Here is a 21,803-nt window from a genome sequence, read left to right on the forward strand (position 1 = left end):
TCTTGAGTTGAATAATGTCTTCATCTCATCACATTTGGAAATAGAAGAGAACAGCCTAGAATTTATTTTTGATATATAAAGCAATGAATGTTATTGTCCAAGTAGAGACAGGGAGCTGAAATGACAGTCCATAGAAGAATCAACTTTGAGGGAATAAATGTCCTCAATTCTGTATCCTCTTATCTTGAAGTTGGAAAAATTCCTGGTAGGCTTTCCCCACTGACAACAAACAGCAGACTTTCTTCAACTGAAAAGTACTTGATCCCTAAATGTAGTTATTCAGACTGATTTAATTCCCTGCAGGAACAAATACTTTTCTTTTAATGTCTTTGTCTTTAGATATTCAAATGGTGCCCACAGATGTGGTCTGAATCACAAGACAGAAGCTTGGTGGCTTAGCTGATTCTTTTTGAAATCACTTTGTCAACATCTATGCACTCCTCAACCCACTTCCAATCCTTCATTTCTTAAAATATTTTTAATAAACAACAGTTCTCAGAACATTGAAAGAGCTATGTACATTGCAACAGTTACCCTAATCAACTCTTGTGAAATAGTATTTTAAGAAAAATATTACACATTTTTTCTGAAGTTTTCACGTTTAAGGAGACAGTGTTTTTCCTGCTCAAAAAAATACCCTTTTGAAATACATTTCACAATCTTTTTTTAGTAGAAGCCTTTAAAATTGAAATAATATTTCCCCTTGATAACAAAAGCAAGAGAGATCAATACACAAAATAGCTAAATCCTATTAAGAACATGAGAATGCACAGTATGCAACCTTACAAGGCCCAGTAATCTAATAGCTTGTATAAACTCATTTGAAGAGCAGGTAACTACACTTAAGGAAGTAAAATAGTAAGCAAATTTATTTTGCAAATATATGAATATAAATCTGCACCTTTGTGTTCTGATATACATATTGGCTATTGAGTTCAAAATTTTTGTAGCTATCACTTCAAATAAAACAGGTCAGAAAAGAGAGTTTAAAATAGAATCAGCTGTATTATCTGGCATTTTGTTCTACACTTAGTTAACAGTTAAATTATTACATTTCAATAAATATAAAAATTCAGTAGCCATATGGTAAAGAGAGAAAAAAAAATGCATGTAAGAAAGTGTTGCTATACTGTGATACGGACTGATATATAGCTGATGTATTTGACAGGTTTACGTTTATTTCATTTTTCATTGGTGACTGCATGCTATTCTGTTGATATTTGTTTCAAGTATTTATTTTCAAATCTTCATTTGAAAGTGTTTTTACTTGGTGCAAAAATACAATCCTAAATAGGGTTATCAATTTAAGGAGCAGTAACTGGGTCCCACCAGCAAGACAACATCTTCATAACGAGTGCAAATATGTTTAGACTGAAAAAAAACAAGAAACACACATCTGTTCATGTCCATTAGATACACTTGTATTAAACTATACAATTTCATTTTGAATGAGTATATTGCATTACCAGGCAATAAAAATTTCTTGGCATTAGTCGTCATTAAGTAGTAATACTCAAGTTGGGGATGACCAACTAAAAGGTTAATATAATTCATGCTGCACAGTGCAGAACGTCAGTTTAAAAACAGTACTTCTTTTCCTGTGTAAAAGGGTATGTACTAAGCAATTCCAAGAAATGAACTCAAGTAGTCCTCACAGAATAGCATGACAACTGAAACAAGTTCTTGTATATAATTTTTTTCCCCAACTACCACTTGCAATAAAACAAACACGACAAATGACAATACTATATAAAAAGAAAAAAAATCACTTTTAACATATTTTTATTGAATCCATAACTGCTTTGTCAAGGTAAAAGATGGCTGTTTATTTTATCATCCTGAAAAGGTGTACATGTCACATAAATAAAACATGGCACACTTCTTGCATCCATGAGATTTTGCAAGAGGAGACTCCATTTTTGTTTACTCTCAAGGCAGAGTTGATTTAATCCAAATATATGTATATATTTTTTATAGATATATAAAAAAAAAATTTAGTCTTTGGTTTCAGAGTTTTGAAAGTATTCATTCTCTAATCTCTATCTCAAATATTCATTCATCTAATCTAGGATTTACTTTAATGATAATGTAGTGCTATTTAAAAGATGAGCAGGTTCATCACAGTATCAATTAGTTAATGTTCCCATTCCTATTCTCAGTAAAAACTAGGTGCAATTATGACTACCTAGTATCTGTGAACTCCAGTTACTTATGGTGAAGCTATCTTCACCAGAAGAAATGAAGGGCTATCTTCTAAATGCTTATCATTGCTGGGCACTTCTGGTAGGCCATTTAAGTTGTTATAAACAATTTTTTTTTGCCTGATGGACGTTATAAATGCAAACTATTCTGTAACTACTGTGGCAGACTGAATACATTCTATTTTGAATCAAAAAAAGGAAAGGAAGATTTCAGGATGCTCTAAAGGGCTCTGAATACTTCAGCCCGACCAGAACATGCCTTCAACCATTGTCTCTGAAGGGGTGTACCAACAGGAAGTACATCTTCAATTTATTTACTATTGGTCATAGACACTGTTTTGTGGAAAGCCTCCTTTAGAAAAAGAAAAAAAAAGAGCAAGAGAAAGCAAATTAGAAACTTATCTACAATCAGGAAACCTGTGGCTGAGCTAGGAACTAAGTTGTTATTTTAGGGAGCCTTTTTGAGACTCAAGTCACAAAACAATCCATCCTTATGTGACAAGTCTCATGTGATTGGATAAGGTAAAGATGGAGAACACCTGTATGCTGCAGACACTTCAGTCTCTCTTGATTGACACTCTCACCTAGTCTTTGAATTGATGTTGAGAATACAGGCTGTATAGATCCCTCAGGGATTCAACAAATGAGGACTCCTTCATGGAGGAGCAGGTGTCAATAGTGACAATCATTTCAGTGCAATCGCACTAGCTGTACCATGTTTTTATGGTGAAACAGAATTTTATCATTGACCGTATCAAATACATAGGAAAATCCAGCTGGGTTAATGTTAATGCAATGCAGTGCAAATGCCCAGCGATGCAAAAAACACTAAATCCAACAAAGAGAAATATTAGTCCTGTGTAGGCTACAGGATTCTCACCATTCCCAACAGCCATCTCGGTCAGCAAAATTGCGAAGAAAAACATTGTTATTTGCTTTAGAAGAAGATAGTTTGCTCTTATTGAAATAGCAAAATTCAAGGGGCTGAGATAATTCACACTCTGGAACAGTTTTAGTAGAAGCTAGAAGAGATGTATGCATTTTCTTATTCCAACACCAGGTTAAAAGCTTCCAATTACGCCTTGCTGTTGTTATTTGTGTCCACTCAGTTTTCCACACGGGAATTTTTCTGTTTTGTTCCTGTCACAAGCGAGAAGCCATACAGATTCACGGGACTAAGTATTTTGAGTCAATCACATTAAAAGCTGTCATTAACCAACAATCATATCAATTCCACTGACATTCTGTATCACAGCTTTCGGGTGAAATGGATTGATCTACAAATAACATCTGGAATTTAGACAGGGCCAATGGCTTCCTTGACGGATCATTGTTTTTCCTTGCATATATATAGGAAGGACAAGGAAATGTTCCATTTAATGTTCAACTGCATTTAAAAGATCTTCATCCAACTGAAAAAAAAAATTGGGTTCTAAGTTTAGCTAGCTGGATATCATAGGTCAAAAATTAATGTGGGAAAAACAAGCTGCTTCTCACAGATTACAAACCTGAATAAGGCCACTTACTTTTGGAAACAGAAACAAAAGTCAAAAAAACCATATAGAGGCTCTTAAAAGTATTGGGCTTTAAAAGACGACCTTTTTCCTTTGAAACAAAACCAGGAAAGGACCACTCCCCCTAACTGTGTACAGTAAAGTCTAGATATTTGATTGTTCTATAGACATTCAAATACAGAACTGAGGACTACTTAGGATCAAGTTAATATCTGCTTAGGATTCTATGTTACAGTATAATTGGGTACCTTATCTGTTAAAGGTGTGGATAATAAAATTTTCCCTGATATTATCAAATGTTGACGAATTTTGAACTAACAAATTCATATTAAAAGATGGTTCCACTATTAATGACATGTAATCTTACCTGTGTATGTTATCTTGACCAGAAGGGACGATACCCAGGTTTGCTGCTTTCACTACCCTCTCAATTATTACCAGTCTAGTAGAGTTCTGCGGAGCAACAGCTATTGTAGCAGATGTCTCATTCATTCCTGTCAGCAGCCCTGAAACATTAAGTATTTCATTATGAATATTTTAAGATTTGCTCGGTTATTAAGCATAAAACCAAAATAAGAGACTTCTAAACAAAAATCCACATTTGCATTAAAAGTTAAATCATTCATCAAGAAAACAATTTTATAAGAAATTACATAATTACATTAAAGTATTACTTGCAATGCCCTATTATTAGAAACAAATTACCAATAATTGAACAATGATATGTGTGATACTAATGCAACTGTGAAACCAAGATGGTTCTTTTTCACACAAAGCATAACTTAAAAGAATAATGTATACACAGAAATGAAATATTAATTAAGACTGATTTGGAAAAGTCCAGCTTAAGTAAGCCCATATACAAAGACACCTTCTAATCTTTCAATCATAAACCCACCACATTTAATTATAATTTCATATCTAAATGCTAAAAATAATCTTGAAAGTCAGATAGTAGTCATGAAGATAAAGTCATCACATTAGAAACTCAGTTAGTATTCCATCTCTCTAAAATGTCACGATAAACAATTTGATTAAAATAACTTGAATATCACCACAAAATGGAAATTTCAAGATTATATCCAAACACATGACAAAAAACAATTAGAAGGAAATGTTTTTCAAGGACATTTTAACAAAAACCCCCACTTTTCTCTTCTATCAACATCCATTGTTTAGAAGAATGATTTGCCAGACGCTCGTGTTGATTAAAATCCAACAGTAACTACAACTTAACATTGGTGTGTATTTTTACACTATGTTCAGAAGCTGAAAATGCAAACAATGGAGCACAGAACTTTAGGCAGAAACATGAAGCATCTGAAATCCATGATAACACTAACAATAAAAACAATGCAAAAGTCTCAAAAGGCTAATATTTTAGGGCTCCACATACAGTTCTAACCCAGAGCAAATAGCACTAAGATGCTTAATAGAGCAATTAAAAAAATAAATCAAACATTTTAATGCACTAGAATGTGCATTAGCTGCTGTCACAAAATAAGAAATATCAAAGTAAAAATGGAACAGCTCATAAGTAAATAACGGGATATTTTTGAACATGATCTGCTCTTGAAGAGAACAGAAATAAGCATACAACTTCTATAAAGATCAGCTTTATCTTGGGAACAGAACATTCTGTTTCAAATTGTTTAACTTCACTATTAGGCAAAAGCTTTAAAAACCACATACGCAGACTAAAACTGCTTTTAAGCAGAGCACAGGGACTAACATAACACTGCTGAGAGATGTGTGTACTCATTTAGGATTTAAACCTTCTCCATTAAGCTCTATTGAAGAGCAAATGCTGAATAAATGAATGCAACTATGTTTATGTTAAAAGCCTGTTTCCCGCAGCATGTAATTAAAGGAAATGTTGTACAAAGCCAGTACTTTTGTCAAGCTCCTGTAAATGGAAAGATGGATAGCACTCAGAGAAGTGAATGCATTGCTTCATATTTAACCTTAACACTCTTGTCATTAATGGTTTGTCTAACTTGTTCTATAAAAGACAAGGTACTGCTCCATTGAAGTAAAATTAAAAAAATCAACTAAACCATGCTTTTCAGAACAGAAGATTCATTATCGTCGACTAATGTATTGGCATAAAGCAAAGTAACATCCTATGAAGTAAGGCACACATTCAATCTGCCTTTTCACCCCCCTTTATTTTTAACTCATGCTGTTTTATTGTTATAGGCAATTTGTACCACTCAGCATGACAGTGTAAACTGAATCAAGATTAATTTACATGCAAAAGAACACTTAGGAGAGCAGCATGGTAAGCAAATGTATTGTCTCGATTGCTGAGGTGGAAAAGAACCTGGAAAGAAAAAAGGGTGCTCTAATTAAGGGGCATCAAATATGATTGCTCGTGGTAGTCAAGGGCCAGAAAATAGTAAATGTCCAACCATTTAAAGAATTAGCATCTTGTTTGTTAGGAAGACAAGTTGGATGTATAAATCTTAATAAGATTAGGTAAACAATTTGTTTACTTAATGAAGGTGGTGCTGGTTTTTTTGTTTGGTGGGTTTTTGGTTTTTTTTAATGTGAATCAGGTATACACTTTTTAAAAAAATTTGACAAAATTATTTTAAAACATGTCCGTAGTGGAAAAAAAAAACCAGTCTTTATACTTAAAGTAGTTTTAACTGGCTATTTTAAAAACATCTTCATAAAAATTCTGATTGATATCCAGCTATAACAATTACGTGCCACCTTTAATATTGCTTGAAACATGAGAATCAAACAGCAGACAAGTAAAAATTTGGATACAGAGACCCCAGCAGTACATGTCTCACTCATGCAGAATTCCTGCTACAGATATTGGACTTTTCATGGGGAAGTGATGCAAAACAGGGTATAAAATCCTGAAGCCTGAAGATCAGTAAAAATGTTTAACAAGAAAGGTAAAAGAGTAGTTTGGCAATACCATTTTTATCCACTGCTTCCAAATTGTCAATCACAACATCAACTGCTAACTCAGCTGCTGCTCTGGGGAATTACCTCACTGGAGGATTCCCCAGCTCAGGAGGAAAGGGAAAGGAAGACGGTGTAGCAAGGCTAACCGTATCATGTGCAGCATGTGGATAAATCCCGCTTTTGAGGTTCTGCTGCTACCACTAGATAACCTTCACAGCCATGAATATTCAATAACCTGTGTGTTTTCCTCTCCTTATGCCATCAGGAAGAAAATGGACATATACAAACGTAACAGACAATGCAACACAGCAGAATGTAATTGAGTAAAGATGTGTAACAATGAATTGTCTTCTACGTAGCAGTATAATACTGGCTATTTCCTCTTTAGCATTCTTATTAGGTTACATGTGCAATTTAGATGTAAAAATCCTTAAAACCCATACATATTCTCATTCTCCCCCAATAGAATCTTGCATTTCTAATATTCTCCTCACTCCTTCACTATTTTTTACCTATTTGTTTTGGTTGCAAATAAAATAAGGCATCTCCAGGTACAAGACTTGAAACATCTCATGTCCAAAAATGAAAAAAAAAAAAAGGAAAAAGAAAAAGCATGATAAATGAAAAACAAGTTATATAAATCAAATTCATTTGGAGAATACAGACAAATCGAAGTTAAACACAAAATAGAATAATATATACCAACTTCTAAATTGCCCTGCATTTATTATTGTAATTTGGATTTTTCATTTAGCAAGATCACATAGTAATTCTCCCCAAATGTTAGCTGCTCTTAGATCTTTGTAATAAATACTTATGTAAAATTTAGAACTGAAACCTCTATTACCACGAATATTCTGAAACAGCTGATATCTATAAGAAAAAAGATGCAATAGAAAAGGTTTTTAAACCTGTGGTAAATTTGCCAGCATCAAGTCCTGCATCAACGAATGAATTCAGGAAGACAGAGAGAGCGATACAGAAATGCCAAGAGACCTTCATGGATTTACAAATACTTCATATAAACAAATTTTCAAATAGCTTTATTCAGAGTAGCCTTTCTGCTCTATTAAACATAGCAAACAGCTGCCAGATTTATTCAGACAAATAATCAACAACCATAGAAGTAAAATGGCAGAAGAAAAAGGAATTTTGGCAACAACTCCACAGAGGACCACAGCTATTCTCCAAGTACACTTCTTCTATGTGCTCGTGGTTCTGTATGGGCAGTCAGGAGGAAAAAAAGCCCTCAGTCACAGTAAAACATACAAAAACTCTATCAAAATATCACAAAGCAAGCAAATATAACAACGGGGGAGGGGGTGAGGAAGCACAGTAACCTGCTTTCCTTTCACTACAACCTCAGCTACAATTTTTAGAAGGGAACAGTTTAAAATAAATGTGCCACAGCCTCGTTCAATCACTCACCTTGGTTTGCTGAGCAGGTATAAAGCAGAGAGGCAGGCTTTAGCCAGCAAAGGGTAAGAACAGCAAATAAGTATCAATTGGTTAAGAAAACAAAGCACAATCCTAACTTTTCACTGCAGCCGTAAGCTTAACTGAAAATGATCTAGGCAATATCTAAACTACTTTCTTAATCATTCAAAAATACAAAAGCAATAATTAATAATATGTAGCATTACTCATTGGTGTTCTTGACTGTTTGATGGATATACTGAGTTTCTGAGCCTTCCACAGCAATGAGACAGGATCCCATGGGTATATTGTCATCTCAGTGTGAAGAGATTTACACATGTAAAGCCCCATACATTGAGATACATGAGTAAACACTATTACATTTGAATGCATCCAAAATGTAATCATTTATATTTTAAAATACCCAAGAATCATATCCAAATTAAGGGTAGCAGTATGGACTGTTCCATTTAACACAGGTCAAAGCTAAGTACAATTTTCTCTAATTATTTTGTATAAAATATTCAAGTCACTAAAAGCTCTTGGAGAGGTTTCTGTTCAGACTAGCATCAGAAACTTACATTCTTTGAAGATGCAACATTAGAAGAATGCAGAAGTATATAAAAGATGTCACCTTTCTAAAACAGTATTCCAACAAGAATTTTTTTTTTATATGAAATGTTTGAAAGGAAAAAGATTAAAATCATCTTCAAAGTAGCTGAGGAACAGGTACATTAATAGTACTTAAAAGTAGCCTTGGAATAAAGACAGACAGCATATCAATGTATATTTGGTTTATCTCCTTGAGCTAGGGTTCCAACTTTCTGCTTTACTGCTAGTAGGAAAGACATTCACACTTCAGGATAGGAAGCTAAAACTCTCTGAGCCAAAAGACTGTTTCAGGGTAAAGGGTGGGCTTTGTGATTTTAAAGGCACACTGAAAAGCTGTCAAATACCACTGCACATCCTTTTAAAGATATTTTTAAATTAAATCATTAGTATCAGACTGAATACTAACAGAGACGAACACAAACAGCTACACTGGAAGCACCTGCTGTAGGCTTGGAAATTGAAAGGCACACAGCCCTCTTCTCATCCAAACACATTTATTGAAGCTGCTGAAATATTTCTCACCTTGCTCCTTCTTAAAATCTTTCTCTGACATAGTGACAGGCAAAAGCAGTTCTCCAACAGGGGGCTGAATGTTAACATTGAAATGATCATCCTTTGTGCTGGGAAAAGAAAAATTACAGAGAATCAACCAAGGGCTTCAACATAGATTAATATATACATATCAGCTCCAAATTTACTATGGAATCTATAAACAGTGTAAGAACTACCTGCGTGATTTCTACCTTGCTAATCCAAAAGCCTGCTAATTTCTTACATCAGTAAAGCTGATCCATTTTCTCCAGTACAAATGTAGTATTAATATAGTATGCATGCTCTTGTATTTCTGAAATGTAAAATATTAATGTTTATTTGTAATCTATAAGGCATCATACTCACACTATATGCTTGCAAAGGACAAATTATTATGCATTTTACAATTCCTTTAAAAGAACTGTTATTCACAAATTCTGCCATCAGCAACAGCTATGCCAGAAATAGGGCTAAGCCTAAGAAAGGTGTAATTTCAGACAGAAAGGATTATTATTGTCTGAAAAAACTCCAAACAAACCAAACAATAAATTTGGGAGTAAAAAAGAAATATCTTTGATCACTTCAATTTCGCAACATTTTGCATATTTAAACAAAAACACACAGCATACTGGTTGATGTAAAAGCATACTGGGAAATCGCAGAATTTGAGGCAGTTTTCATAATGGCAGAGTTAAAAAAATTACTCTCAGTAGTAGCATACTATGATCAAATGCTTTAGATTCCTCCTTCAGAAATTAATACCATACAGTGAACTTGCTCTCCCTATCCATTCAATTCTCTGAGTTTCCAACTATCTTGTCTTGGAGTTCTCCAAGAACTCTACAGAAACTCAAGATATGTTCACTCTGCTATGTTTGATTGACTAACTGTACTGTAAGGGATTTGGCTACTAATTCAGGATCAGTACATCCAGTCAGAATCTTTGTTAATACTTTGAGGCATGAGAAATTTTTAGAAAAGAACACTTTTTTTTGCTGATGTACCAAATACTTGATACATATTGATTGCTGATATGCCTCAGATATCTTACTTAATATAATGATACAATCATTACAATGGAAAATATATTTCATCAATTAATATCCATGGTATTTAAATTAACTTCAAACGTGTTACTGATTTTTTATAACTCTGCAACTTCAAAATTCTGAAATAAGATAGACTGATGGAAAAAACAGCACTAGATCAATAATACAGAAAACATATGTGCCTCCCTCCTAAAGATGCAAGATAAGTCACCTGAAAACAGGAAAGCATTTTATGGTCCTATTACTTAAAATTTTAATACTTACCATAATTACGCATTTTCACAAGCACATGCTTAGGAACTAGAACATTCTTACTTTCTGACTTCTGATGTGTTACAATTATGCTTATGGATGCAATCTCAAGTATGGGCTTTTCAAATAAAATTCAGCATTAATGCTAACTTTGGTGAAAATTATTATTTAGTAAACATACAGTGAAACAATCTCTTCAAACCTGGCTAGTATTTCCTTTACAATGAATCATTTAAGAAGTGCTGCTTTTAAAAATTTGATTAGCTAACAATTCTCTCTTTTTTCCCCCTATACTACTTTAAACACCATCCATCTCTAAAGTCATTAGCATACTAAAAGAGCAAGGATTGTTTGACTGGCTGGTCTGACCAAGTGCACTGTAAAATAAAAAAGTAGTATTTTTTCCTTTAATTTTTCCTTTGAAAACTGATCAAGAACTCCATCAGCTTAAGAACTGAAGGAAGGGTCTTTATTCAAATGCCTCATAACTTTTTGCTGTTTATATATACTACTTGGACTATATGACTAAAACTTTTAATAATACCTTCATTGGTATTGTTCAACTGATCATTCAACCAATGTTATCTTTCATGTTTAAGAAAGTTGTGCACTACATAATTCAGCATAAAACAGATAAACAGTTTAGTATACAATGATTCATGTCCTAAATTGACTGGACATGCCATTTGTACATAAACTTGACTTATAACATCAATGATTGGATTGCTTTGACATGCTTATAACAATCTTTTCACAATAAGAAGGAATAAAAGCTTGAGCATAGCTTGGCTTTTATATGGCTGTAACTGCTCGAGAGGACCACTCGACACTTCTACTGTTAACATTCCACTTCTCTTCCCCCTAGTGATTAAAAAGCTAGTAGATATTCTTTGATAAACCATGAACTCTTCGTAGTCTGCAAGCAGAAATTCTGATTGCTAATTGTTCTTCAAAACCACCTTGTTCTTAATTTCACTTTATCCAGCATCTGGTTTACTTTGCATTACTTTAATTTCAGCGTACTTCAGTAAATTTATTTTTCAGCCAGAGAAAATAATCCTCCCTTTTATCATTCTCTTTATCACACACTTTACAGGCTAAATATACAGCTTTTGTTTATTGATCTGCATCTCTTATTACATCTTTATATTAGAGGTCTAGTAATATCTAATTTAACAAAAGTAATTTCATAGTTCCATAGAACAACTCAGGTCAGAAAGTGTGTCTGGAAAGCACCTGGTCCTACCTCCTGCTCAACCCAGGGACACCTTAGTTCACATAGCTCAGGGCCTTGTCCATATGAGCTCTGAGTATCTCCAAAGATGGATATTTCATCAGATACCTGATGGATAGGTTTAATAATAAAATTGAGTCTTGCAGTACAACTGTAATTTCCCCCAATACCTAGTAAACTAAATCCCAATGTATTTAACTTATTTATTTATACTTTGAATACTATAATTAGTATAAATGATGTTTAAACAAAAAACTGCGTAAGCGGTTTGATGCTTGAACATTAACATTTAAGAATCTGGCAGACAGTTCGTTCAAGCTGCACTCAAACGTTTCTCAGGTGGTGTTGCTCTAACTTTCCTGGAAGACGAAGCTGAAGAAGCTTATCAGAAAAAAAGCAAAGTTTCTCAAGCCAACAAAACATAACTGGTTTTAGATTTCAAAAATTAAAGATTGCATTTTGTGGTACTAGGCAAGTGCAACTGACAAGTTACATTCTTAGTGGAACATGTATGCTTAATGAGAAGTCTGCAGAAGGAAACTCTTAAAAGAATCAAACAAATAGGGATGTCCGAGAACAGGACCTCACCACTAGTTCACAGAATCTGTTTTGTATTTAATTGTGAACTTAGGAGCAAATAATGTTAGACATCAGTACTCTTACTGTTGCCTTAATAACTGTTAAACTGTACATACTGTATTTTTAAAAGACTTACACCACTTTCATGACGTAATTCCAAGGATCACATGAATTTATCTTCTGATGTACCCAATTAAGATGAACAAATGAGAGATGATAATGCTCCCACAGGAACACAGGAAGACTTACCATCTCTGTGATAAACGACACTGCAAGACTAACATTCAATCCTTTAGAAGATGCACAGTTTTAACTTTTCTTCAGATGGCTGCAGTGGGAGCAGCTAGCACCTGTCATTTGAAAACAGTGTCCATTTTCCTTATTCCCTCTCTCTTCCCTCTTTTTTTTTTCCCAAGAATTGGCTGCAAAGGGTTGCTGGGAAAGAAGTTCTCTGCCATAACAAAAGACTTGAGGACAATGATGGCAACATGTTCTTTAAAACTAATACAAATAATATTATCACTTATAAGATTCCACAATGGCAGTCTTTAAAGTCTTAATTTTCAAAGCTTTTTAAAAATTATTAGTCTAATAAGAGGCTGAGGAACATTCTTCTTGCTATTTATATTGTTTCACTCCTAGTAGCGGCTTGACCCAGAATACACCTAACCAAAAGCAGCTCACTATTTTTGTCTTGTATTCAAAAAATCTCCACAGATGATAAAAAAAAAAAATCGAAGAGGAAGAGCAACACAACACTAAGTTCCCACAAAACACGGAATGGAGAACTCTAGGTGTTGTGGTTTAACCTGGCCGGCAGCCAAATACCACGCAGCTGCTCGCTCACTCCCCCCTCCCCCTCCCCCAAGTGGGACAGGGAGAGAATCGGAAGGGTAAGAGTAAGTAAAACTCATGGGTTGAGATAAAGACAGTTTAATAGAACAGAAAAGGGAAAATAATAATGATAATGATAGAATATACAAAATGAGTGATGCACAATGCAATTGCTCACCACCTGCACTGACCGATAACCAAGTGGCGATCGCTACTTCCTGGTACACGCCTACCATTCATATACTGAGCATGACGTCACGTGGTATGGAATCCCCGTCGGCCAACTGGGCTAGCTGTCCTGGCTGTGCTCCCTCGCAATGCTTGTTTTGGTTTGGTTTTTTTTTCTTAAGCTGAATGTCCTTGACTAGCAGGGTACTTAGCAACAACTGAAAACATCAGTGTGTTATCAACATTCTTCTCATACTAAATCCAAAACACAGCACTTGGAAGAAATTTAACTCTATCCCAGCTGAAACCAGGACACTAGGAGACTTTGCTCATAGTCTTGCTGAAGAAAGGAAAAGACAGCATCCTGCTTTTACACGAAAAAAGCCTAGGGCGATAGAATAAATTAGATTAGTTTTCATGCCCAGCCTTGCTTTTTCCAGGTCAGTTATCTATCCTGATATAATTGCTTTCTGGAACTGGGCCAACTGACTACTTTAGAGTACTGAAGTACAGAGAAGAGTACCAGATTGCTTGTCTTAATATCCAACATCTGTAAACAACTTAGTGATCTGCTGACAAAGCACTAAGGAAGGAAACAGTGAGAAACAAGTGAAAATGCAAGTGACTGATTTAAAGACAGTCCCGCATGTCTAACATTAGCTTTTAATATATTCCATAACATATTCTACTACATAATTTTAATCAGATGCTTTTGTGCAAGCATCTACGCTTGTATGCATGCTTGCACCCAACAGAAATACTGACTGCTACCCAACTGATCCTCTTCATTTACTCCTCTTTGCCGGCAGAAGTTCTGCTTGGGAAGATTCCTACATCAACACAGAGTAAGGTAAGAGAATTTCATGCTGCAAAAAATCTCCTCCCAGGAAAACAAAATTTAGAGCAAAAGCTTTTATGATAAGGTAGAACCTGCAGACAGCAGATTGAACAAGGTTTTCGAATCTCATTCATGGAATTTACTTCATTTAAGAAAATGTTAGATTCTTCCTGCTTCACTAACCTCTTCTGGAGTAAACAGCAAAATGCTCTCTTTATACAGTCCAGGGCAGATGAGGTGAACAGAGAGCTTTCTTTTCTATTAGCATAACAACAGTAAAAGAGTATGTACACGGTCCCAGCTCTTCTAATTACACTGGGACATAGGAAATGCCAATATAAGGTAACCAGCCCATGCTTGTAAAAACCTGTGTCACATCACACTGTTTTCCCATTATCTCATTATTCTGAGTAAGAACGGAAGGCACAGAAGTTGTTGCTTTCATTCCATTTCTCTTTCTTCTTGGGAGCTCTGATTATACTCTTTGCACTTAAGCCTTGAGAAAACTAGGGGAAGAGATGCATGGCATGGACATGTTACCCATGCCAAGTTGTTTCAAAGACAGCTAAACAACATCCTGCATACTTTTCAAAAGAATGGGGAGAAGAAACCAGGTTCTCTGTAAACTAATTTTATCTTCAAAGCTGTGGTTCCTTCAAAGCTTTGGGAACAGCTAAGAGAATTTGGAAAGGGGGATGAAAAGAATAGGGAAGAAGAGGTAAGGACAAGCTTCCTCCTCCAGCTCTCAATGTTGTAAAAAGGACATCTCCCCTTCACCTTTAGTCAGTCACCAGACACCTATAAGAAGCTGGAGATTTGCCTATTGGGTTTTACAAATGCAGACAGGAATCCGAAATGCTAAATACACGTACACAACATAGGACAAGGGCATGTATATGCTTTAACCCTCTGTCTCTGTAACCTTCCTTGCCTTTCTTCTCTAGGAATTCAAATGTCTTCATTCCAAGGATCCAAGCCAAATTCTGACGTGACAAAGCTCTGAAATCTTTGTTCAGACATCTAAGGAAACTAGTAAGCCGTGAGAAAGACCTGAGAATATCTCAAAAGTAGAGACTTGCAAGATAATAAAGGTAAAACAAGAGGCAGTGGTAGGATTGTTAAGATGGTGATTACTCGGAGCTCAAGGATTCAACAGAAAACACACCGATGTGGAAATATGTAAAATCTGACAAGGAAAAAAAATAAAATTCCATAGTCAGTGGAGTACTGCAGTCAGTCTGTAACATCAATGATCTGTTCCAACCTTTGCTCTGCTCACTGATGCCTACCTGCCTTGCAAAGACTGAGGTCTTTTACTGGGATGGTGAATATACTAACGCTTAACCAGGATTAAACAACCTTCCAGACTACCTTGCATGTGAGTTAACCAATAATAAATTGCTTTATACTTCTAAGTTCTGCGTATCTTGCTTGCAGAATCTGAACAAAGTAACCCAAAAAGAAACAGTAATGCTCACAAAAATCTTTTAAAAGACTAAGTTCCTCCGTTCACTCCTCTTTAACTTTCTGTTTGAGAGGCATTATTGTGCAGAACACCAGTGTGGCTGAACTAGCGTGCCTCTGCAAGGAGATGCACAAGAAAAGTAGCAATGAAGAGATGTTCTCCTTACAAGTATATAGTGTGAGCATAAACGCATTAGGCACAGTTTCAAGTTAAGGCGTTTCATCTCTTTTTAATTAGATGTGTGATCTTGGTAAGCTTTGCTTAATAAAAATAGTATTTACGAGGGAGGTCTTTCAAAGCTCAGCCCTTCGAACCTCTCTCTGTAATGCAGCTTCTCCTTCATTGTCCTTGATTTGTACAAATTCAGAGAGAGATCTAAATATTTTATTACTCGTTAGTTTTTTTCTTTATACAGTTTTTATTTATTGAACCACTAGTACAACAGCACATCCCCAAGCAGAAAGGTATTGTTTGCTATGCAAAACACACAGTCCATGATTGGCATCTAAGACCAATTGATCTACCCATTACCACTATCTCCCCACCCCCACAAGTTTTACTACAAAGGTATTGATTTAAACACTGCCGATCGGTTTCCATTTTCTGATTTTGGGCAGGCCAATTAAGAAAGTGAGTAATTGTGATTACACTGCTTCAGGATCAATTACATTTGATGGAAGACAAAGTGCTCCTCTTAGAACAATGTAAAGAAAATGATTATGATCAGGAACACTTTACTGCTGAACATGCTGCCAACAAAAATGCAAAATAACTGACAATGTCTTTCATAAAGATATGTTATCAGGAAATACAAGAATATCGACACCTTTGTGTGCACAGTATTTCAACTACATTTTGACAAACTTCAAGTCACTCATCCTTTTGGATAAAAGCTTTTTAAGAAGTATGACAAGTTAAAAAGGCTGCAGCTGAGTTCTCTGAGACACCGCCCCCAAAACATCACACTGCACAATTTCTTCAATGATATTGAACATCAGTAGGATTTTGAACAATACGTGTTTTAACAGCAGAATAGCAAATTTAATGCAAAGAACATTTTACCTATTTCTATACTATTTTCTAAGAACTAGTATCAAAGACAAAAGGCCTTATCAATTAGCAAAGGAACAAACTAAGCAATTTCTAGTCTTAATTTAATTTTAAACTTAGCTTGAGCTTTGTCATTGGACTCACATTGTCCAAATCATTAAAATGAATACACCGCTGAGGTCTGAGGCAAATCTATTTACAGTGATGTTACTCATAGTCTGGTCGGTGTTCAGGAATATTGATCTGTCTTGTTTGTCTAATAGGAAAATAATAAACAATTACTAGGCAATGTTGGAGAAAGTAATCAGTTTTTATATATCACTAATACAGCAGACCTCCCAAAATATAAAGGTGGTGATCTGCATAAAATCAATGTGTTATGCTACATTGCTTATCCTCATCACTACTAAGATTCTTAGCAATAAATGATATAAGTTTGGAATCAAATCATTAGTATACTGAAAATATGTACTTGAAAGAAAAATATTTGCTCTATTTAAAAAAGAATGTTCCTGCTTGATAAAGGAGCATATTTTATTTAAAAAACCCCAAAATATATTTAGGTAAAGAGAGCCTATCATTTTGAAGTAATTATGAAATTGCATTGCCTAGAAGGGAACTTCCTTTCCCAAACAAACCTAGCATCAGGCAACAGTCCAAAGCTGTTTCCAAATTCCTGCAAACAGCATACAGACTAGCTACAACAATGTGATGTGCATAAACTACATGCTGCAGACATCTTGCTGGAGGTACAAATATCTTTAAAATGACTATGCATGAGCATCCATTGTACAGGAAAAGGTTTGAGGGGAAAAAAAAAAAATCAATAGTAAAAACTCCTTGCCCCTAGAACAAGAAATTTTATTTTAGCAGGGTTCTTTTGGAGTCACTTGGGTACATCTCTATTATTAAGATTTTTCTGCTATCTTTAATAACCTGTAAGTTGCGCAAGCTGTGGTTAGTAGTAGTACACTAAAATTTCTACAGTGTTCAAGAAAGGGGTACAGAACTTTCTCAAAGGGCTTCCCCTAAACGGGAATGCGGCAATGTGAATGTCTATTCAACATCCTTTTTTGCGCAGAATATAGAAAGTAGCGCATCTTGCAACAAAATATGCCAAAAAACATTATTTCAAAATATGTAAAAAAAAAAGTCATGCAGATTTATTTAGTGCCTTTGCATAGTTTCAAAGACTATGTAAGCTTGAACAGCTCTTAAAAGAAGGTGTCTAGCTTTCCCCCATCTGTTTGTTCACTCCTGATGTTTGGACATTGCTACTATAAATTTTCCCTGGTTTGAACACTAGTTAATAACAGAGTTCTCACTAGGTGAACAGGTTCCCTGCAAGGCTAGAATGCAATAGGAACTCATACAAAGGAGGATCTTGAATGTGCCAATAATTAGCATAAAAAGCATAAATCAAGTATATAAGACAAAATCTAGTTGGCCAGCCAGTTACTTGTTTTCATTATCTCTCCAATCATTTAAAAGAATCTACAGCATAAGGAATAAGCTTCTTTGACCAGCAAATTTTGGGGTTGGTTTCACACAGTCATTTACATAGATCACAAACAGCCATAATAAGCACTTGAGGTAGTACAATTGCTCACACTATGTGCTTTTTTCATTTGCGATTTCGTACAAGGAAGAATACACACAAAACACGCCAGCAGATTAGTCGGACCTGACTGCTCCCTTCAAGGTGGTGTTATTAAGAAGAATCCTGAGAATATGGGGAAAAATAAAAATAAAGCTCAGGAACAGACAAATAATTCTAAATCAGAAGAGGAGTTCATGCTTCTACTTGGTATCATTTACACCAAAGGAAAAACAGGACCTCCCAAACACAACCTGTCAAAGACTTTTTGAACTTAGACATGTGATGTCAAACCTAGATTTGAGCTTACCATCAAATCTGTGTTTTTAGAAGCAAGTGCTAAAAAAATTTAGAAGACTGATAATCCTGGTAAAACCGAACACTAATTAGGTCTTATTTCTCTAAAAACATGTTGGGTATACATCATGTTGTGAACTGTTGGTCGATTCTTTAAATACTTAATAAACAGCACGTCTACTACTGCCAAGTAAACTTCTAATATACGCTACTTTTCCTTCCCTCCCTCCCCAAGAACTCACCATAACTGGAAACTGGCCGTCTGAGTAGAATCACAGAAGTCAATACCCATTGAAACTGTAATGGATCCTGCAGGTTCAAGGCACTCTACATGAAAACATTTTGAACAAGTGAAGTACACATGCAAAGCAACAGAAGACCCCAGATGCAAACCCCCAAACTTCACATAATTAGAAAGCCTACACAAAAAAAAAAAGAGTCCATAAAAAAAAGCCAATACTTGCAGTTTTATTTCAAATAAGCATCACCCAAATGTCACACTTGCATGTTTAAGTGTCTTGGATCCCACCTCCCCACAATTAGTGCACATGAAACATTGCCATTTCAATCTAACAGCCCTGCCATCAACAGAGTAATGATTTGCATTAGAAAAGCTAGGAAAATTATTTACAGAAAAAAATATACTGCAGTTACATCTTTTTCCTTGTGTACAGATCCAGCACCGAGATTCCATTTTCAGTAACACCAATTTGCAAATTTAGTTAATATATAGTAAACCACAACAAATATTAATAAAATTTGCATTACTACACATAGTAATGGAAAAAGAGCAGAAACTTAAAATATTTCATGATTAGTGTGGTTTACTTACTTCTCAATATTCCGCTTGCATTAGTTATGGAAGGGAGTGGAAAGATTATGAACCCAAAATGGAAGATAATTTTGTGCTTTACAAGCACTGCAGACTGAGGCACTTCTCAAATTAAGGTATCAAGAGACATGTTCATTCTTAGTTTCTTGGCTATATCACTATACAGTTTCCTCAATGTTGTAGAGATAAGGTTTTGTTTCAGTAGGAAGAAAAGCTCCTTCTTTACATAAGTAGGAGGTATTAGAAGCAAGCATTGGAGCAGAGTTTGACTTCTCAAGATTACAAGAAAGAAAACCTAAAAGCACAGTTAAAAGAGAGGAATTCAAATAAAAATGATCGGGCAGGCAGAAAAATGTCTAATTTCCAGTTTGTTCATTAACGTATCTGATGCTTTTCAGGAACTGAAGAGTAGGCAGCTGCTCTGTGACAAAAGGAAACAAAATTTAATTATACCAAGATTAAGTTCTGAAAAATATGGAAAACACGGAGGTGATGCAGTTAGGCAAAGACTAAACTAATGCTAGGGAATGAATAGAAAACAAAGTATTTTAAGAAAAAAAGTCTGTGTAAAGCATCAGAAAATTACAGGCTCCAGCTCAAATTCAGACTAAATTTTACCAAAGTCTTAGACCTTAATGTTTTCAAACGGGGTTTCAAAGGCACCTAGCCAACAAGAAAATACTGTGCACAGGGACTTAGGTGAAATAATTTGGCCCATTTCTACTGGCAAAATCAGGACAATTGTCAACAGTAATTGCAGTGATGGAGGCAAAACTAGACTTATACTCCAGTAGGAATGGAGTCTTGTCTACACTGACACTTCTTCTGTTGGTTCTGCTGGGGAAATTATAGGGTCTGTTTTCCAAATGCTGGAAACACAAAACGTAGTAAGAAGAACAAGGCATATAAACTGAGTTCTAGATAGTGTGAGAAAGAATACAGAAAATTTGCATTCAAACAAGAAAAGCAACATTTTTGGAAGGAACTACAGATGATACACAGCTTATTTTCTGAAGAAGAAGCCAAAAGCTTCACAGGACAGGAAGACAATAATGTCTTTCTTGAGGAAATAAATACTTTAAAGGATAGGATTGTGTTGCGGAACTCAAGAAACCTGAACTGGGTAACTTATTAACTTTCATGTTTTTTAAGTGGAAGAAGCGAATACTACTGTTCACTCACTGTATTGTGAGTACAGTATCTCCGGATCTGATTTATAGTTTATAGATCTGATTACTATTTTTGTACTTGTAAGCCTTTGTGACTTTTATTCTTTGAATGTTTAAAGGGAAGGATATAAAATTAGGCTGATGGTTGAAAATAACTTGAAATCAGAACTCTGCACTGGACTTCTTATCTTGAGGAATAAACACTAAACAGTTCACTTAACACAAAAATTAGTATCTTTCCTAAAAGTAACTGTCTTGATCAAGTATCTATCATTATCAAAATGCAAATGCTTCCAAAATTTTAACTCTGAAATAAACTGTAGCATTGTATAATTGCTTTTGTAGCTATTTGGTGTAAATCTGCATAGCCTTTCAAATGTTAAAAAAAAAAAAGTATTTCAATAGCATACAGCAATTTAATAACAAACATCTTTTTAATTACTGAAATCTTTACTTCACTGTTGTCCTTTAAGAACTTGTTTCTGTATTCTTCTAACGTGATATGGATTCACATAGTAATGTAGCTCATTACAAGAGAAGAAACACATCTAAAGTACAGGAGCTTGTGTCAAAAAGAAGCATGTCTGTCCTTTCCATTTCATATTATGAAACAGAGACACTTTTTTCCTTCTGACTATACCACAATGTCCTAAAACAAAGAACTGCTGAGAAAAGAAAGCAGGTTGTGTGTACAAGTACTACCTTTGAATAAAAGTTGCTATGATCTGTGTTCTTCTTTCTCAGGTTTTCTACTCTTTTCCACTAACAGAAACTTAGCAAAAAAACATCTCTATCAGAAAGTACAAAGTAAAACAGTTTAGGTTAGGATGGGCTAAGCATTGCTTTCTACCTAGTCTAAGCAGCCACACTTTGTAGAAGTATGGTAGACACAAACTAGACTAAAACACACACTTCCATTCCACTGCCAAAAGCTCACAAGGGAAACAATGAGAAAGCTGAACCACCAAATTAAATAATACATCTACAAATGTTCTTTAAAGCTCGGAAAGAAAATATTTGTGAATATATAAATCAAAACCTCATTCTTAATAGTAGCCTGTTATAGCCATTCTGGACTAAGGCTGTAAGAGAATTAAAGTCTGTGGGGAGACAGAAAAAAATTATTATATCGACTGGAATTGATATAATATAATTGATATTTGAACATTTTAGGCATGGAAGTTCTGTTCTAAGGAGTTATTTTGAAAGTCAAATACAAGTAGAGGAAAGCTGACTTAAATTT

At 34.9% G+C, this 21,803-nt stretch overlaps 1 protein-coding gene across 4 annotated transcripts in view; it reads right to left on the minus strand.

Moving 5' to 3' along the window:
• The window catches only part of AP3B1 (adaptor related protein complex 3 subunit beta 1), a 163,881-nt gene that overhangs the window by 9,766 nt on the left and 132,312 nt on the right, over positions 1-21,803 (minus strand). For 2 of the 4 annotated variants that reach the window (XM_075136702.1, XM_075136704.1), the window contains 3 exons: positions 18,802-18,886; positions 9,188-9,285; positions 4,083-4,221 (listed from right to left, as the gene is read on the minus strand). In XM_075136702.1, coding sequence (XP_074992803.1) covers positions 4,083-4,221; positions 9,188-9,285; positions 18,802-18,886 — 322 coding nt within the window. Of the gene's footprint in view, positions 1-524; positions 3,614-4,082; positions 4,222-8,065; positions 8,103-9,187; positions 9,286-18,801; positions 18,887-21,803 lie in introns of those variants that run through there. The other 2 variants (XR_012670878.1, XM_075136703.1) reach the window with 2 other exon arrangements.

This window comes from Calonectris borealis, chromosome Z, assembly GCF_964195595.1.
Source record: "Calonectris borealis chromosome Z, bCalBor7.hap1.2, whole genome shotgun sequence".
Classification (NCBI taxonomy): domain Eukaryota; kingdom Metazoa; phylum Chordata; class Aves; order Procellariiformes; family Procellariidae; genus Calonectris; species Calonectris borealis.